Consider the following 15,648-nt stretch of genomic DNA (forward strand, 5'->3'; position numbering starts at 1 on the left):
ATGGCCAGAAGTAACTGCCTGGTCCACAGTGATCCTGGAGTAATGAACGCTGAATCCAGGTGGTCGGGCTCCGCAATGTGTGGTCGTATCCAAGGACACCTATCTTGTTTCTAAGGCACAACATGGCTACATTTATGGAAAATTATCTTCACATAGCTACATTTGTTTTAATAAGATGCAATTGAAAAAAATGTATATATATGCCAGAGGAACTATATGAAATGTGAATTCCCAGCTGAGAATATCCCTTTAATGAGATCTGGAAAGTACTGGAACATGACTGATGAGGAAGCCATCCATTTAAAAATACATTTCCAGCCTGGCAACCCCTTTAATACATATTCATTATCGTGTGGCCTTACAAGAAATACTAGATATAACGTTAGATGGAATTTGTCTCATGTTAAATGCAAAGTATAACAATAAGTGAGTGTGTGTGGGGGGCAGTAAATCAGATAAGGCCCCTCTTCCCCAACAGTAGCATCCTAAGAGAACGTACACAATGTATGACTCCTCCACCTTCGTAATGGAATATCTTCTATACAGCTATAATTTCTAAGAGCTATTGCCGGCCGCTGTGTAATTCTTTTTACCTAAATTTGCTGCCACTTTTTGCTAAGTAGAGGAAGACGAGGAGAGGGATGTGCGTTCGCTTATCTACCTGCACGATTTATTGCAGTGACTGGGAAAATCTATAAATTATCACATCCAAACAAGATTAGACTCTTTCTCCTCGTATTTGCGGTGTATTTTTATGCTTTGCCTCTCCAACAACTTTATTACTAGCTGCATCATATAATAGAAACCGCAATGACCAGATAAGACACACAAAAGGTCATCCAACCCGTAAGAGGGAACCTGTCACCAGGATTTAGGACCACAGTCAGCCATGAACCTGTGACGGGATCACTATGATGTCCTGCTGTATTCTGGGAGTGAATAAGAACAGAGAAATAGCTTTCAAATGACCTGTAAGGAGTCATGGGGGGGAGGGAGGTGGTGGTGAAGAGTCATGCTAGCTTCTAATCACATGTTGATTAGAAAGTGATCTAAAGCTACCTTCAGCAGGTGCCACCAAATAGTTAACTTGTGATGATGGGACAGGCCAGTGTTACTCTTCTCCACCCACATGACTCCTTACAGGTCATTTGTAAGGTTTTTTGTGCTTATTCTCTCTCTGTGTATAGAAGGACATCATAGTGATCCTGTCACAGGTTGAGGGCTGATTGTGGCCCTAAATCCTTCTCACAGGTTCCCCCTTAAGGTGTAATGCTGAATCTTGTAGATTATAGAGGATGTCAACATTGTCCATCTGTATGTCCACTGAGGAAACATTTGGGTCCAAATCCTCAGGACAGGTTCCTTTGTAAAATAATTTCTGATAAGGTTCACACTAAGCAGATTCATACTATGTCCCCTTTCAGTCTCTTTACTCTGGGCCTCGGTTGGGGACAATGGAGTCCAGGTGGCCAGGGAGCAGGGACTGGTCCGAGGAAGCAGAGAGGGATAAATAACTTGTTTTAGGTTGGTTATTTTTAACCCTTCCAAACTGAAGAGTAAATTTAATGGACACAATAGGGAATTCCCATTTATTTCTTTAACCTTGCAAAAATTTTTACCTTGAAAAACTCTTTCTTGTCAACCTGATCATTGTCATCAGTGTCCAGCATCTGAAATGCAATATGGAATCCAGTTTGTGGTTCTGAAACAATTCGAAAGTATCGGAATTAATTAAGTTCTATTCTTTTTTTCTAAAACCTAAATGAAGAACTTAAGTTAAAGTCTAAACGAGAACACACATCCTTAAAATCTAAACAACACATGCCTGTAGCTTAAGGCTGGGCTCGCACGTTGCGATTTAGTTGCGTTTTGAAACCGCATCAGGGAGGAGTTACTCTTGAATGAGGTTACATTTAGAGCTAAATACTTGAGTTTGGGAACCAAAAACACGTGTTTTGCCAGTTTAAAGGTAAAACTAGTTTTCAAACGCAAGTATTTAGAACACATAGATGTACGTAGAGACTAACTCCTCCGCAATAGGCTCGAATTGCGTTTTGATCCTTTGGTGCCCAGACATTACAACTGTTGTTGGGGTAACAAGACACCCAGTGAGTAAGTTATTTAAAGGGACCATCCTTACCTAAAAGTGAAATTCCTCATGGATGCTATGCCATAAACTTGCTGAACAGCTCTCATTTACTTGCATGGGTGCCATGTTGGAATTGCCCATCTGGGACACAACATAGAGAAATAGAGCCATATGCTTCTTGTTCTACCCTGTGCAATGGATACTGAGTACAGCTACCACCACCAGTCTGATATTGATGACCTATTGTAATGTTTTCACCTGGAATACCTCTTTTTAGGAAATGTTCATGTGCTTAGGATATACCACCCATCGGTGGGGTGCCAACTAAAGCTTTGGATCTTTAGCTTCATTACTTGTTGGCACAATACCATCCATACAAGTGTGACTGTCACTTTCATTCTACGTTACCCCGAAGGTGGTAGTCTACACTAGCTAACAGTTACCGAAAATGTTGTGTAAACGGACCCTGAAGCTAATGCTTCACTGCTGCTCTATTCCTCTACCAATCGTTATCGAGTTCGTTACCACCACCATCCATAAAGCAATTAATAGGGATAACATTGATGTAGAATCCAATAACACCCCATCACTATCCAATTGTAAATCATGTTGGACACCAAAAATCATCTATAGACAGGAGCAGAGAAACCAGTTATTATAGCAGATGCCAAACCTAACATTTCTCACTCTGAAAATGAATTTTTCTCTAAATCTCATATTTCCGTAAGTGGTCCTGATACACCGGTGCACCAGACAATGACACCCATACAGTATCCACGGCTGAGAGAACATTTTAATATTCAGGGACACTTATCGCGTCTCTCTTGGATTTATCTAGTGTAAAAAGTAGATCTGGAGCCTCCACTACGTCTCACACACCTAGTACTGGCCTAGGGTTCATCAGAAGAGGAGTCTTCTCTTTGAAAAATGAACCCCCGGAGCCAGAAATTAGGAGCCGCTGGAACGTCCAACGTAAAGAAGTTTCTCTCGGGAAAATGAATTTTTCTTGATGGAATGTTGTTCTAAGATTTCTTAGATATTGGTTGTATTCTGATGCCTCCCGAGCCAAGTCAAGTGGATCGGTATGAAATATAATTCCCCCGGCACAGACAGAAAGATGTTTGTTTCTAACAAGGGTCTTACAATCTGTTACAAAGGCATGAATAGAGCAAGGTACAATGTCTCTCAGAGGAGGGGTATCTGTGCTAACCAAATGATGGTGACCCCTCGCCCCCTATGAATGATGCTTTCATTTCATGTGAAGAGGATTGCAGAATGTCATAGTGTGTATTGTATGAGGGAATCCAAGATCAACCTTCTACGTGCCGATGAGGGTCCCAGCAGCGAGACCTCAACACATCAGACACTGAGCACCTCTCCTAAGGGTGAAGTTTGCATAATAGAAAATCCCTTTAATTATTAGAGAATATATACATATACTTCCTTGCTATATCCCAGCAACACCCTGGTCTGCAGTACACGGACACTTTAATCAAATTAGTAAATAAAAACTTGGATGTGATTGGTCCTATGCTCAGAGCGGATGGTGCGATTTTATGTAAAAGTAACAAAGTGACCAATAGATGGCGATAGATATTTATTATCACCCAACGTAAAACCAATATCTTCCACATTTAGGTGGAAAGTTGGGGGCTTCACTAAAAAGAATCAGTGTCGCAAAAGAAACATCGATCAGTTTGAAACAAAATGATTAATTATGATTCCTTTTGTCCTATGAACTCAGATATCCTGACAAGTTCTCTGTAAAGGTGCGTATAGGTTTCCGTTTAAAAGATGGATGAATAACGGATCCAGTTTTTCCTATTGATTTTAATGGTGTGCGATAGTATCCGGTTTTACACCTTCCGTTAGACCGTTACTTTTGTTATTTGAGTGTATAGTTGGGTTAAAAAACAAAACAAAACGATGTGTAACACATTAGTATCTACTTTTACTTCTTCCGTTAGACTGTTACTTCCGTTATTTGAGTGGATAGATAAAATAAAAAAACAAAAACGACATCTATAATATATAATATAATGAAAAAAGGAAACAGACACTTATGGAATATTTTTTCTTTAATGGATCAGTTAAAGAAATCCTAAAAAAAAAAAAAAGGATAATTTGATCAATCATTTTATCAATCGATCCATCTCTTTAATTTACAACCCATTTTTGTAAGGCTCCATGCACATGTCCGCATACAGTAAAGATGGCAGCTAGATCACGGCCGCCGTGTGGTGAGAAGTTGCACCACAAACAATAGCGCCGGTCCTATTCCTGCCTGGCTTCACGACGCGGCTGTTCAGCTCCCTATGGAGAGGGGAGGTATGAGCAGCACCCCCCCTTCTCCTCCTGGCACAGATGTGCTCATGTGGCCGTGTGCATGGAGCCTAAACCTGCAAAACGGAAGCCGAAATGCAGATGGGAACTGGTCCTAAGCTGGTTACACAAGTTAGACAAAAGCTGTCTAACCCCTCGGATTTTAGGCGACTTGACCATAAATGAGGGACCCTCTTACTTAACAGAAGATGCCAAGGGATGGAAACAGATGCCTACTTAGCCAAGACCATGTTTTTGGTGGAGTCAGGAGAAACATCTGTCGGTCAAATGTTTATTAAAAAAATATATATATTGCTGCACCCTGTAAAGAAGCTCATTACTATTCCTTGTTGTAGTAAACTGTAATACCTGGCAAGACCTGTACTAAAAGTATGGAGGATAAAGGGGATTCCCATTGAACTGACTACTTACTTTATGAGGGACCCCCCCCCATCGTAATAATAGTTGATATCATAATGAAAACTCCTTTAAAATACTTTCCTAAAGTGGTGGAGCTGCACCCCGACAGTGTATTACAAGAAAAGCCCAGTAATCCGGGTATTTATGGAAATCCTCCATGCCGCACGCTATACACACACACACTACAAGTGGGCAGTGATAAGGAAGAGACATAAATCAGGCCGTCCTGTGATTTATAATATCTACGAGACATAAATGTCAGCAGTGATGTAATTTGCATGAGTAAATCAGATTAGGTCCGGTGTATCTTAGCTGTATCCTCACATTCCTGGCTCTTCCTCCCCATTCCACCTGTAAACAAGCACCCTATATCTACTACAGACTTATGTTATATACACTTCTGTCCTGACTTGTCATATGTCATAAAACTGACCCCCCACGTGTAGTCTTCTGTAGACGTGTCAGGGTGATTCCTATCCCAAAAGCCGTATATATGTGGGGCTAGATGGGGCAGCCTGCTCCAGAGACCCCTGTTCTCCATATTGTCGCAAATCCTAGAGGTAGGACCTCTAGAGGAGATTCTTAACCTCAATATGATACCAAGCATAGTTCTTATAGAAGACATCAACATCTGAACTCTTCAGCCAAAAGCGACCCGACCCCAGGCCAAAAGCGGCCCGACCCCAGGCCAAAAGCGACCCGACCCCAGGCCAAAAGCGACCCGACCCCAGGCCAAAAGCGACCCGACCCCAGGCCAAAAGCGGCCCGACCCCAGGCCAAAAGCGGCCCGACCCCAGGCCAAAAGCGGCCCGACCCCAGGCCAAAAGCGGCCCGACCCCAGGCCAAAAGACGACTGAATGAAATCATGGTTCGGTTCTGAAGTGTCAGAATCGGAAGACCTGTTAGATAAACCTTTAATCTTATGACACAGAACAATGGATGATACTTACTTGTGAGAATGGTCAGCAGAAACAGGTACTCTGTGTACGAGAGGAGCCCTGGGGGGAAGAGGAGTGACATGGTTAGAGGGCAGCACCCCATAGTCAGTGACCCAGCATGCATCTTGCCTCATTTTTATTAGTGACATTGTAGTTTACGTTACCTTTTCACATTTACACAAATAACAGCACCGCAGATAAGTTTCCCATCTGTCAATGTGTCATCTTTAAGCCGCCTCATGTGTTTGTACTGCACTGGACGTGAACTTTTTTTTTTTGCAAGACTTCCAGCATCTGTTTTATGCTTTTTTTTATTGAATTAAAAAGAGTAACGTTTATTTGCTTGGATAAGACGTCTGCATTAAGCCTCTCTCGTAACGCGCTTGTACTACTATTCCCTTGGAATATGAAATGTTTATAGAGGCTTCTGCCTCCCATCTCCAATAAACAATCCGAAAAGTTTACGCCTCACTGCAGGTAAACGCAACAATACACCATACAATCTCTACTGCGGTCAGCTGGACAGCCGTGCTCACAACCCCATCATCTCCCATGCACATGCACACTGAGTACAGCAGAGCATGCAAGTGTGGGGGAGCGGGATGCAGGTCACTCCAAACACCTATCGCTCTCTCTACATCACCTGTCTAGGTCAGGACAACCCAGTGCACTTCATAGATGTCTGGCCCACAAAAACTGACAGGTTCAGACGGATATTAAAGGGGTTGTGTAATAATAGACATTTATCCTCCATCCAAAGGACAGGAGCCAAGTGTCTGATAGCCGGAGGTACTGGATGAATGCTGAATCACCCAGATTAGGAGAATGGGGGACCAAACATCCTTGATTCTAGAATACCCATGGTGGAATTATATCCAGATATCCAGTATCCAGATACCAATCTGGACTACTAATCTGGATGTAACCATTGGTAATATGGATAGGATTCAACCATTAGTAGAGTTACATCCAGATTATCCATGTTTAAGACATACTCATTATCAATGCTTGAGTAATAACCAGATTACTGATGATTATGTTAAATCCAGATTATCAATTGTTAAAATATATCCATATTATCAATGGTTGAGTTTCAACCATTGATAATCTGTATCTAACTCAATCATCAGTAATCTGGTTAGAATTTAACAATTGACAATATGGATATATCTTAACCGTGGATAATCTGGATAGGACCACTCTACCAATGGTTGTATTATATCCAGATTACCAATGGCTGAGCAATATCCACATGGTTATGGGTACTGATGGTTGAGGTACATCCAGATTAGTAATCCGGATTGGTTATCTGGATATAACTCCACCACTGGCATCCTGGATAAAACACAACCATTGATGATCTGGTGAGAACGCAATCATTGATTATATGGATATATCTTAACTGTGGATAATCTGGATATAACTCTACCAATGAATTATATCCAGGTTACTAACAGCCGAGTTATATACACATAGTAATGATGGTTTAGGTTACATCCAGATTAGTAATCTAGATTGGTAATCTGCATATAACTACACCATTGGCAACCTGGATAAAACCATTAATAATTACCATTAATAACATGGATAAAACTCAACCGTGGATAATCTGGTTTTAAAAGACTACAATATGAGCACATTTTCCTACAAATTTACCCAACTCTGTATCGTAGTCTTCCAGCACTGGGGAGATATATCTCCCCAGTGCTGGAAGACTACGAAGACTACAAAGTAAACAGCATTTCCTTCCGTTTACATTCAGCCAAATTAATAGATAAAGGAAACTCATCTGTCTCAGAGACAATATATATATGTGTGTGTGTGTATATATATTATATACACACACATATACATACATATATATATATATATACATATATACACACACATATATATTGTATGTACTATATATATGTATAGGTTTGGTAGGATATATGTAGTGGCTTGTGCAGGGCTCTACCCTGTCATACTCTCCGTAGCCATCCCATACCCAGGGAGTATCACATACACTTCTGAAATCGGCCCCATGTAAATACTTGATCTTACCAAAAAAACAAATGATCAAGGAATTTCAAGTCTTTTATCAGCCTAACAGCGGAGTGTTCTCCCATCCACAATCTCCGGGGACGGCCAGATTATTAGATAACTGTAATAACACAACTAGGACTTTTTCCGTCACTGTGCAATGTGTCCTTTTAGCAAGGTGATTCTGGTCCACGGAGCGAGGCTGGAACATACAGGTGTCGTTCAGGTTGTGATTTTGGCAGGCACACAGAGAGGGGCTGGGACGTGAGCCCTTTCATTCCTTGTGTGTTCCAATACTGACAGGCACTGGCGGGATTAATCACTCAATGGAAGCTTATAGAGCACAGGAGACACCACAGCGGGACATGTTTAAACAGCGCTTACAGCAAAGTAAACAGCATTTCCTTCCGTTTACATTCAGCCAAATTAATAGATAAAGGAAACTCATCCGTCTCAGAGAGCGAAGGGTGGATTTTAAATTATTCCTCTGGTAGCAATAGGAAATAGGAATTACAATTGAGCAGCGACTTTGTAACATCCATGGGGAACAACCAATAACCTTTGTATTAGACTAGGTGACACTAGTTATCCATCCAATAGGGGATACCATTCTGATCCAATTACTGGGGAACCACACTGATCACTAGAACAGGGGTTCTGTTTCTAGCAGATGCAGTGGAAGGTTGAGCCTGCATCCTGCCCCTTCATTCAAAAATATGGGAGTGTCTGAAATTGCTGAGCTCAGCGCCCGGTTATCTCTGGGACTCTCAAAGCTGGTGAATGAGAATGGTGACTACACCCGAGCGCTGTGCCCAGCAATTTGATCGAAATGGGCCCCAGTTTTTGTCATCAGTGAACGTCCCAGTATCACCCCCTTAAGTACCCAACAAAGTTGCGTCATGGTGATTGACACATGACCCCACTGACAATCCATAGGCAAAATGTCAGTGTGACACCTCACTTGTCCCCTATTCCTAGCCTAATAGCTTCTGCTTTATCAGAATTTCCAACTGCTCTCCATCTTCCATAGACTTTAAAGGCCTTTCTGTTACACATGAAGAGGTAATAGCAGAAAAGATACGGTTTTACTCACCTATAAATTAATGTGTAATGTAACCCTGCAGAACACAGGTGTGAATTTAATGAAAAACCTACCATCAAAATCCATCATGATAAACCAGGGACACCAACCCACAGATCCAGGCAGTGTGACTGGTAAACTTATTACTGTATATTTGTTATCCATGGCCTCCTTCCTTCTAAAATCAACTTTTAAAGTTATGCTAATGAGCCAGAAAGGCTATGGGTGTGTTATCGGAGGCCCTCAATGCTGGAGCTCCACGGGCTGTTATACTTCTTGATCCCATTGTGTACTCACTGCAGTTGAGATTAGAGGAAATTCAGGGTGAAGGGGAGACTGAGACTTGCTGCTATAGTGTAACCACAGCTAGTGAAGCCAGAGGACAGAGGGCTCTGGTAAAACTCCCATAGCCCACCAGGCTCCTTAGCATAATAAGTTGACTTTAGAAGGAAGGAGGCCTCGGATAACAAATATAAGAATATTACCATAGTCCCAGTGCCTGGATCTATGAGTAAGTGCCCCTGGTTTATCATGATGGATTTTGATGGTAGATTTCTTTATAACGAAACATGATACAGGGTCTACTGCACCATTATGTGAGGGTGGTTCTCATGGTGGTGGACTCAACCCATCCAAATATTACACGGTCCTCCATGACTGCTACAAAGTAAATGGTAAAGCGGTACAATAATAACATATCACCAAAAGTGTTTTGTTTAAGGAGCCTAAGAATAATCACTAGAACTGCGCGATTGTGGCAAAACAGTAGAGGATGGGTGATCAATAATAAAAATAGGCGAGGAGGAGGATAGACGAAGAGCCCCTTTACTCACCATCAAAGACTACGTTGCACGTTATGCGACTCTAATTTTAGTTACTAACTTGTACCCACTGGTGTAAAGTGTTGTTCCACGTTTGTTAAATGGCTAAATAATATAATAAAATTTTAAAAAAAGGAAAAAAAAAACGGATGGAGAATAAATGGGAGAATAATACGGTTGAAAAAGGACACATGTCCATCAAGTTCAACCAAGGAAGGGAAAGGCCCCTAGTATAGTGCTAGACTACTAGGAAGGTTTTACTTCTGCATTCACATCTGTTTCATTGCACTTCGATAGGAAAAAGGAGCCATTAATAAGGCTGTCAGAATGACTATTCAGCTGCCGCTATATAGGAAAACATGCCGTAATGTATAAACAGTGAAGAAAAGTGCTGTGACATGTATATTTTCTGTTGCACAGGGTAAAGCAAAATGCAGTAACCGCAATGTCCCTTTGATGTGAGTGGCAGTGAAAAGAGATGTCAGCGCCGGGCAATCTGCGGCAGGAATGTGCCCCGTACAGCCAGGGGATTTATTACATATCTGAGCGCAGATCCTGGACACTCAAGCACCTGACATATGTTCAAGTAGAAGATCTGTATCGTAGCTCCCAACAGCTGTCACACCGTCCTGGGTTGATGGGAGAACGTCCTGGCGTGTCCTGGGTTGTCCCACCTTCTAGTCCCAGTCCGAACACACTAGAGAGGCTTCGGGACCAGGATGAGGAGGAGGGATCAGCTCCTGTACCCTCCCACACGTGTGGAGGTAAGCTCCTCCCTTGCCAGGCCCTGCCCCCCACCTCTGAGTCATTGCAGAGCCCGGGAGAGGAGGAAGAAGCAGAACTGCAGGAGAACGAAGAAAGGTAAGTAACAAGGTGATTTTTTTTTTTGTTTAATGCTCAGGAGAGAGGACAAGGGGGGGCCACAGTATGAGAGGAGCAGGGGGCCACAGTATAAGAGGACAGGGGGCATGGTATGAGAGGGGACAGGAGGACACACTAAAAGTAGAGGAACAAAATAAAATTAACAGGGGGCATTGCCAAGTTGAATTATGGGGTATTGTATGGGTCCATAGGGGGATGGCCAAAGAAGGGGGCATTATACTACGTGGGGGCCTTCAAGGACAATATTATACTATGTTTGGGGGTGGGGCAAGGGGAAGGACAATAGGCACAGTTTAGGAAAAAAGGAGGGACTTTTCATCCATCTTTTACCTGGCCTAAAATTTGGGAGGCAAAATTCAGTTTTGGTGCATATTATCTCGTGTCTCGCGCCATCCAGCTATTTAGAAATAGCGTGCAGAAATAGCGTGACAGGTAGGGTCACTGGGTCACCCATATTTACCTGTCCTAGTAATCTTTAGTGTTCTGTGTGTAGGAATTGCAGGTCTCATGGCCTGTCCGTAGGGACTTCCGGTGAGTTTCCTCGTCCTGAGGCCCCACTTCTCGCAGGTCAGGGGGCCCAGTGCTAACCTGTGCTCATTACTACTGTACAGACGCCTTCTCCCCGAACATCACGTGAATGTCCTTTGGGTGCCTCTTCAACATGTGACATAGAAGAAGGGTGTGTATAACAATGAACGCAGGTTACGCTTGGCCCCCTGACGCGCCAGAAGTGACACAGAATGTCAACGGAAATGCTGTTCTCAATGTAGAGGTCAACCTGTCGGCTTCCTGTTCCATTTTCTAGTTATGAGCTGCTGAGGAACAACGGATATGTAGGGGTACTGGGTTTTACCTGGCCCCTTTTGTACAGATAGGTCATTGATATTTTTAGCCTGTAAATCCCCTATACAACGTACATATAAGAAATCCGGGATGTCCCTCCCATTAAATCATACACTTCTCTTGGCTCGCAATTGTTCCGCAGCTCGTTGAAAGTTTATTTCAGAAATGACATATTTGCTTAATATATAATTATGTTTGCTTAAGAAGAAAATGACACTGTTGATGTATATAGCGGCGGCTCCGTACAGTACGAGGAGGGGGCTGGGGTCTCTCCACAATATTCATTCCGACAACAAAGATTTCTTTTTTTTTTCCCTCTTCAGGGAAATTTTGTGGCTGGGAAATAAATTGCCTTGCAGATATATTTTATAATTACAGGATTAGCGGAGGGGAAGCTGACACCGCATTTATCTATAGAGCGCTGACTAATTTCTGACCTTTCTGAGTGTGAAATTTATATAAGTGCAGATGGGTAGAAGAAAGGGGATCACACGATAACCCCCGACCACGATGAGCGCCTGTTCTGTTACAGTGTGCTGTGTTTTCAGTGTTTCTTATCAAGGCACTTATAGCCTTCGACTCTCAAAAGGTTGGTTTCTCCCATTTTGCAGCATTTTCATGAAGTTTCTGTTTTTAAGAATGTTACTTTAAAGGGGGCAAACCCAAAACAAAATTAATGGCCGCGTGTGGTGTAAAATAAAAATAGAAAGCATAATAACATACTAAATTTATTTATTTTTCTGCAGAGATCCCAAAATGCTGTGTTGCAAACCAAGATATAAGGAGAGACTGCAGGAAAGGGGGCGGTACAAGAGAGGCTGCAGGAAAGGGGGCGGTACAAGAGAGGCTGCAGGAAAGGGGGCGGTACAAGAGAGGCTGCAGGAAAGGGGGCGGTACAAGAGAGGCTGCAGGAAAGGGGGCGGTAAAAGAGAGGCTGCAGGAAAGGGGGCGGTACAAGAGAGGCTGCAGGAAAGGGGGCGGTACAAGAGAGGCTGCAGGAAAGGGGGCGGTACAAGAGAGGCTGCAGGAAAGGGGGCGGTACAAGAGAGGCTGCAGGAAAGGGGGCGGTACAAGAGAGGCTGCAGGAAAGGGGGCGGTACAAGAGAGGCTGCAGGAAAGGGGGCGGTACAAGAGAGGCTGCAGGAAAGGGGGCGGCATATGGAGAAGCTGCAGGAAAGGGGGCGGCATATGGAGAAGCTGCAGTAAAGGGGGCGGTATATGGAGAAGCTGCAGTAAAGGGGGCGGTACAAGAGAGGCTGCAGGAAAGGGGGCGGTATAAAGGGAGGCTGCAGGAAAGGGGGCGGTACAAGAGAGGCTGCAGGAAAGGGGGTGGTACAAGAGAGGCTGCAGGAAAGGGGGCGGTACAAGAGAGGCTGCAGGAAAGGGGGCGGTATATGGAGAAGCTGCAGGAAAGGGGGCGGTATATGGAGAGGCTGCAGGAAAGGGGGCGTTACAAGAGAGGCTGCAGGAAAGAGGGCGGTATAAAGGGAGGCTGCAGGAAAGGGGGCGGTATAAAGGGAGGCTGCAGGAAAGGGGGCGGTACAAGAGAGGCTGCAGGAAAGGGGGCGGTACAAGAGAGGCTGCAGGAAAGGGGGCGGTACAAGAGAGGCTGCAGGAAAAGGGGCGGTATATGGAGAGGCTGCAGGAAAGGGAGCATTATAGGGTGAATTATGTTGCATGGAGGGCCAGAAAGGTGGGTTTTATACCTTGTGGGTACACAATGGGTTGGGGTCAAGTACATGTTAAGGATGTGCCACACAATATAACATTTTCGCCACCTTCCCCTCTCTCCGATCCTTAGAAAAATACTTTTGGCATGCAGTTGGTAACTGGTTGCAAAAAGGTTGGGGGCCACTGGGCCAAAAGTAGTAAGGCTTTTTGGACACCTATAGACCAATCACGGAGTAATGCTGCGGGAGTTCTTTGTTTATTTAGGGAAAAAGGTAATAGGGTAGAGCATACTCTACTCCCTCATGGTGTAGCCAAACTGAGGTGGATGCATTTGAAGGAGTCGATTGTGAAAGACAATCTGTAGTGCTGAGAGTAGAGTATGGGGGATGTAGACTATGATCTGCGCTCTTATAGCTAGGCAGCTTTCTTTCTCATATATCCAGTGAGTCTACTGTCCAGATGACACATATTACTAATTTCTTCAGCTGTCCTATTATAGAAAATACTTATACAAATATATGAAATATTCATGCACCTGCAATAACTTGCTAATAAAATCAGCAATGGAAGAGAAGCCTTGAAAATATATATATATATATACACACACACAGAAAAGTATTTGTTTGCAGCACTAACATCTTACTACGATTTGACAACCACCATAAGATCAGAGGAAGAAGTGACCTGAGAGCTTAGTGGGGTTTATCATCTGGGTATACAGTGATGACCTGCAGACGTCAGGGATGATACAAGTATTCCTATGTTTATTGTAGAAAACTCCTTTTAAGGGAATTTGTCACATTGTACATGCATTTGCAGCCAGCATATTATAGAGCAGGAGGAAACACCAAGCAGAATGGTACTTACTCTTCGGGGAGAAGATTTTGTAGAATAGTAACCTATTTCTTTAAATCCAGGAGTCCAGGGGGTGGTCCTACTCTGTGACTGGCTTAGGAGTCCAGTGGGCAGCCCTAATAAAAGATTACCAGCTTTCTATGCATGAGCCATGCATTAAGAGATTACTGTAAGTCCCATATTGGACTGCCTAAGCATAGCAGGGGAAGGGATTTCAACAGGAAAATTGATAAAGTTATATAGAATTAAAAACTTTATCAAACTGCTCTGTAACATGACAGGTTCCCTTTAAGAATTGTTGTTCACTCACAAAACAACACAATGCATGGATGTACAGTGAACCATCCATGTGAACCAAGGCAACCAAATGGTACCCACAGCCTGTAGGGCTATGCCCGCGGCTGGATCCTAATCGCTGTGTACACAGTACAACATCTCCGTACAGGTAACAGCTGCTGTGTGTATAAGCGCAGTCTGCAGGGAGTACAGGCTGCAAACAAAAACAAGACATTACACAGAAAAATCATTTCAAAAGGTCAAAGCTATTTCGCTCTGCCAAATTCCCTCAGCCTCCTAAATATTCAGAGCAGGGATTTCTAATGAATGATAAGTACATAGGGGTCCTTAATGGACATCAACCATCAGACTGATTGATGGTAGACGAGTCCTACTCACATGCTCCTTCTTCTAGGAACTTCTTATATGGCGCCTTTTTGCCAAAAGAGTTCTAAAAATTATGCAAATAATTCCGTGGCGTTCTGCCAGCTGTCACTGTGCTCCTCGGCCTAGAACTTATACCCATCACTTGTCCAGTAGCACCTGTTGAGATTGCAGAGAACTGGTGACTGTAGGGACTAGGTGGGACTGGATGAGAGATGGGGAGCGAATTAATTATTAGTTGAGGGGGTCAGAGGCGACCTGGTGACATAAGCTGGAGCGCCTCAGTATAATTACATACATTTTTATAACAAGGGCCATTGGGGACTAGTCTGCCATAAATCAATCTGAGGGTAGAGGTCTTTAACCCCTTCACACATTATGACGTACTATAATGCTGTGGTGCTGTGAGGGGTGTATGGGGAGAGCTCACTGGCTGATCTCTCTCCATACACAGCGAGTGTTGGCTGCATAACACAGCAGACACCCAGCTCTAACTACCGTGGTCAGTGCTGGCACCGACCGCAGCACCTAACAGCGCTGCCGATGGCTACTGAAATCTTGGAATGGCTACTCGGTGTGATGTCATCGGCGAGTGACTGGCTGTCATGGCAGCCTACAGATTCATAGAGACTCATAAGCTTGCCATAGATAGTGGTATTAGCAGTAAAATTACTATATAATGCAATACAGTAGTATTGCAGTATATAGTATGAGTGATCAGACCCCCCAGGGTTAAATTGCCCTAGGGGGTCTGAAATAATGGAAGAAAAAAGAAAGGAAACATTTAATTCATCCCACTTTCCCTAGAACGCATATAAACAGTAGAAATCATAAACATTTTAGGAATCGCTATTATGTCAAAATATAATAATTATTATTTCCAGCCATGAACACCGTAATGGACAATAGCCCTCAAATGTCCGAATCGCCATTTTTTCACCATTTTACATTCACATATATTTGAATTTAAAAAATGATCAAAACGGTCATATAGGCCCCAAATTGATATAAATTAAAATGCCAACACGGCTTCAGAATTTG

General features: G+C 43.2%; 1 protein-coding gene across 2 annotated transcripts in view; it reads right to left on the bottom strand.

Annotated features, from left to right (window-relative positions):
• MICU2 (mitochondrial calcium uptake 2) overlaps window positions 1-15,648 on the bottom strand; it is a 172,901-nt gene that overhangs the window by 35,093 nt on the left and 122,160 nt on the right. For both annotated transcript variants that reach the window (XM_072134296.1, XM_072134295.1), the window contains exons 5-6: window positions 5,782-5,829; window positions 1,620-1,702 (exon numbers count right to left, since the gene is read on the bottom strand). In XM_072134296.1, coding sequence (XP_071990397.1) covers window positions 1,620-1,702; window positions 5,782-5,829 — 131 coding nt within the window. The remainder of the gene's footprint in view (window positions 1-1,619; window positions 1,703-5,781; window positions 5,830-15,648) is intronic.

Source organism: Engystomops pustulosus, chromosome 2, assembly GCF_040894005.1.
Source record: "Engystomops pustulosus chromosome 2, aEngPut4.maternal, whole genome shotgun sequence".
Classification (NCBI taxonomy): domain Eukaryota; kingdom Metazoa; phylum Chordata; class Amphibia; order Anura; family Leptodactylidae; genus Engystomops; species Engystomops pustulosus.